Genomic DNA, 5,000 nt, shown 5'->3' with positions numbered 1-5,000 from the left:
GATTCATCGTGATATGGGATATTCATAATACTTTCACGAGGATATTCATTACTCAACATTTGCCAAATTTGAAGAGGTTTGGTGCATTAATTACAACTCGAACAGCTGTGTCGTTTCTCGTTTAAAAGATAAAAATAAAGAAAGGAAAAGAGACCCAAAAGGGCTCTTGACCTTTGGCAGATAGCTCTAGCAGATAGCTGGCTATCTGCCAACGTTATTATTTGGATAGGCTATGGCAAAACCCTCTGTGGCAGATAGGGAGCTGTCCCAAGAGCTGATGCTCTCAGCATACAGTATGCAACCTCCCTGTGATTAGAAATCAAAGGAGATAGAACTAGTTTTAACCAGTATTACAAAGGTTTCATATCAAATTCTTATAATAACATGAGCTATCTCTAGATTTCAAATGAGGTGACCTTTTTTACATCTTCAATCATTTGAGTGTTACGTAAATACATAATCAACTCAAGCACTGCTTTCTAAATAATTACATTTTTATCGTTTACTTTAAGTAGGTCTGTATTAATCTGTGTTGTTCGAATAATTGTTTGTGTGCGTTTCAGACGGCCAACAAAACCTTTGACATCCCACTGACTCTATCTGGCTCTGTGGTGCTGAAAGAGAGACTCAACTATGAGGAGATAACACGATACCTGGTCATCATACAAGCTAATGTAAGTCTCATCGTGTGTCTGTGTTAGTCAATATGAAGTGCCGGTGCTCAGAGATCAGTTTTATGGTCAGTTTATGCTTTGAGCGAAAAGTGTCTTAACTATGTGTCTCTTAACATTCTGAGTTTTGAGCACTCATACTGTGTGCGAGTCAGTGCGATGACTGTAAACACAGAAGTGAATATGGTCTTGTGCATGTCCGTGGTAACGGAGCTTGCTTTGACTTCCCAGCCAATCTCGGTACAATAATTCCTTTTTCTACAGGTTCAACCTGAACTATGTAACTTTCCTCTTCTACACCGGATTTGAATCTGGTTTCCTGCGCTGCGCTGCTGAATTATTTACCATTGAGTTAATAGAGCCTGCCTGCTTGCTCAGGGAATAAATTAGTGTCAGATCCTGTGTCTAGTTAATACAAATATATTGTATTAACATACAATTAACATACTTGCCATACAGATTCATAAAAAAGTTACATAGTATTGCTATTGGTCTCAAGAATATAAACATAGTTAGTTTCACTTCACTGCTTCTGTTAACTGCGCTTAATTTAGTTTTATGATGAATAGCAAACATAGTGGTTCTACAATCTCACAACGCGGCGTGATGCACATGCATTGTGAGCTTGTAGAACGGCTATTTTAGCTGAGCCTTAGCGGTTCATTTAAAAAAGCATTTGAAGGAATTGAGATGCGAAACATCTCATCCTCACTCAGTCACTGAATATGTCAGTATGCTCAGTGCCGGTTCTAGGCCTTTAGTGGCCCCAAGCAACATAATATTATGTCCCCCCCCTGCCCTGCCACGCCGGTGGGGTCCAAAAAAAAGAAAAATCTGTACATTTGCCATGAAAATGCTTCAATCTGGTGCACTTTGAGATCAAAATTAAGAATCTAGGTGGGGGCCACATGTGGCCAGTAGCCCATGTAAGGGATAGGGGATACGCTTGGTTCGCCTATGCCTAGAACCTAACTGATCAAAGTAAGACACTAATTTACAACACCTGTGTCTACACAAGCTTTTAAAAAGAAAGAAGGCTAAAAAACTGAGAATGAAAGACGAAGAAATAAGAATAAACCGTTTTTGCTGACACGCTAACGGTTTGAAAACATAGGCGGCTTGCTGTGGTTGGCTACAACAGAGTTGCATGCATAAGGGTGATGGGGCTGCCAATGTATCTTTTGTTGTTTTGTTTTTCGCCCACATCTTTCAGAAGCTAGACCGGGCAAGATCTCAATTGACTGGGCCTGTGCCCAAGTGGCCCAATGGGCGCTACGCTTCTAAGAGTAAGAGCTTTGGCGTCTATTGCTACAAATTCAATAAACAAAGGAGGGCCATGATATATTTACTGTAACAAGACAGAGTCTAATAACGTTGTGGCCTCCCTGTCCAATCTTGAACTATAGTAAATTATGAGTGCAGTTTGTGAATGAAGCTGCACAAATCATGTGTTGGTGAAGCTCATCTACATCTTAAAAACATGTATACTGAACTATTATGAATTGGATTTAAAATGTATGACTTGGCTGCCACCTCAAGTAACCCTGAGGTGAAGGAGATGTGAAAGAACTTAAACTTTAAAGGCATTTTAGGTCTTTGGGAGTGATTGACGTGCCTATATATATTCATTTTCAACGAGAGACTTGCGGGCAGGTACAGTATGGAGGTGCAGGCGCAATCCCGTGAAAACGTCGTGTTCATGCTTGTCTCACGGACACCCCTGCTCGCTGACAGTGTTGAACTGTGTTGAACGTGTTTCTTCACGATGCACAGCACCATAGTCACATGAGGAGCACAGTGTGACCCTGCGATCTAAGCGATTACACAGGTGTAGTGTTGCTTCCCATGTGAAGCAGAGCTCCACAGCCTCCCCTTCACATAGATCGCTTCTACCTTTTAGGCACCCCTGACATGCATACAGTAGGCCTATGAATCCAGAATCCAACAAAGTTGGATTCTGAAAACAGAGTTCCTGAAAACAGAAACAATGTTCGCTGATTATGTGAAAACATTAAAACAAATCAAACCTCATTCCACACCGACAATCTCCAGGCTTGGCACATAATAGATCACTACCCCTCTGTTAAGAAATAAGGTTTTAGTTCAAGGTAGACAGGGGGAATAAACCCAGAGATAATGCTCTAATTTTATTCCTACATTTTAAATTGTAAGCCAATATAATCCTCTACAAGAACAGTAATGATGGATAACAGTAACTCTCCAGAATCAGAGAGAAAGAGATAGAGTACAGGAGAACTGCAAATTCATGTCACAGAACCGCACTTAGAGAGTCAATTAAACCCCACTGCGGAGCCCTGCTCACTTGTTGAGTTGAGAGACAGATTCACACCGTTGGAGATAATAAACTAAGTGCAGATGGAACCCACAATCAAAAGTGACAGAGAGGCCGGTCTGCCTGCTCTCTGGACTGTGGCCAGCACAATGGGGAAGATTTTTAAACAGGAGATGAGGCAGATCAGGGAAGAAGTGCAGATAAGAAGATTTTAATGCCATTTGACATAGCCTATATTATTATGAATATCATGAAATTTGGATACCACATAAGTGAACTGATCGGAACTCAACTCAACTGAACAGAGAGAGAGAGAGAGAGAGAGGGAGAAAGAGAGAGAGAGAGCTCTGCTGCAAACAGGTGTCTCTACGTGCCTCTGATACTTTATGCCTTCGCATTAGCATACATTCACAATACCGACCCTTCAAGTGATTGCTTTTCATTACTTTTAAGACACTGTGCTCAACGCAATGGCATACGGATCATTTCCACAGTGCCATGGGCAGAACACCTTGTAAACTTGCTTTCTCCTCAACTGATGAAATACAAAACCTAGACAAGGGAGTGAATGAAGTTTCATGTGTCAATACAGAAGGACTGTTGAGAGGGGCCAGAGTGAGCTGGGCCTCGAGAGCACGCTGGGAATTGAGAACGCAGGTAAAACGGATAGACGGATAGAGTGAAGCCGGCTGAAATCCCTCCAGAGAATTCCTCCACTCCTGGGACAGTAAAATTGAGACCTCAGACATGGCAGGGAAACCCCCCAGAGAATACTTCAGTGCTGAGAAAGGAAAGGGACGTTGGGGCAGAAGGGGCACTGGACAGTCAGCGCTTGGAACATGCACGACCACAACATCACTATCAACCAGCATGGAACATGCACGACCACAACATCACTATCAACCAGCATGGAACATGCACGACCACAACATCACTATCAACCAGCATGGAACATGCACGACCACAACATCACTATCAACCAGCATGTGCTTCAATAGTATTCCCTCAGTCGACCAGCCGGTGCTTCAGGGACGTCCACTCGCCACCCCCTGTACTGTAGCTCATACAGTATTAGGATGTTGATATTTATTCATGAGTGTCTATTTCAAACAAAGTGTTTTTTGACTGGGGGCCATATTTTGACAGCAGGAATTGCCTGTCATGATTTAGGATGTACAGTACATACCACAGCTACTTATCCCACGGTACAGTACCATGGGAGAAGGCATAGGCTGTGTCGTAGCTGTGTGTTGTCCACTGGGTCCAGTTTGGACCATGAATAAGAAACAAAGTGTCAACTGTGAGTGTGACATTGCTTCTGCCATCTGAAGCGAAGCAAATAGCAGTGGACGAGTGTGCGTCTCAATATAATGACAGTAGACCTGGGCCACACAGGTCTACCAAATATCAAAAACATGCAGACATGCCACTGTGCCTCAGGAAAATGCTGCTTTAGGGAAATAAGGCGGGTGAGCTTGTGCTATAACAAAACTAATGGTTGAGGGACAAATGCAATTTCTTTGTCATGCTTTGCTTTTTGTGAGTGTAATGCTGTTGACACTTTATGCCATGATAATGAAATATGACAATAATTGAAACTGAGTTAGTATCTTTCTTGATTTCCATCTTGCGTAAGATGGTGTATTATTCATGCTTGGCGGTCAATGGTTCTTGTCTGAGTGGGTGAGCATGATGACCTTTATTTACAAGGTCCTTGGCAGGGTTAGGCTGCAGGTCCACACAAAATCTTCTCTCTCCATTCTTCACGAAAACAATACTGATACTAGAAAGAAAGAACTACAGATACCGCATTGTGGTTATATGCCTCTGCCAAGAATGACTTGCAGTTTGCATCCATGTCTATAGTGTTGTAAGGAGTGTTTTAAGTATTTATTTTATACGGATGGACTCGTCGAACGTCACCTGAAAACATAATGCCTCCTGGCACAGCTGTCATTGGTGGAGGCATAAAAACATAATCCAACTCAATAAGATTAGCTAAACTAAGAAGAATTAGAATTGTACATTTCCCTATT

The 5,000-nt window shown here is 42.1% G+C and overlaps 1 protein-coding gene across 1 annotated transcript in view; it reads left to right on the top strand.

The window, feature by feature from the left end:
- The window catches only part of LOC308333176 (protocadherin-15-like), a 199,704-nt gene that overhangs the window by 65,059 nt on the left and 129,645 nt on the right, over window positions 1–5,000 (top strand). The window contains exon 8 of the mRNA XM_080789372.1: window positions 564–674. Coding sequence (XP_080645498.1) covers window positions 564–674 — 111 coding nt within the window. The remainder of the gene's footprint in view (window positions 1–563; window positions 675–5,000) is intronic.

This window comes from Protomyctophum bolini, assembly GCF_963924005.1.
Source record: "Protomyctophum bolini genome assembly, chromosome: 18".
Classification (NCBI taxonomy): Eukaryota; Metazoa; Chordata; class Actinopteri; order Myctophiformes; family Myctophidae; genus Protomyctophum; species Protomyctophum bolini.
Note: the sequence above shows the minus strand (reverse complement) of the source record. Positions and strands in the feature narration are given on the sequence as shown.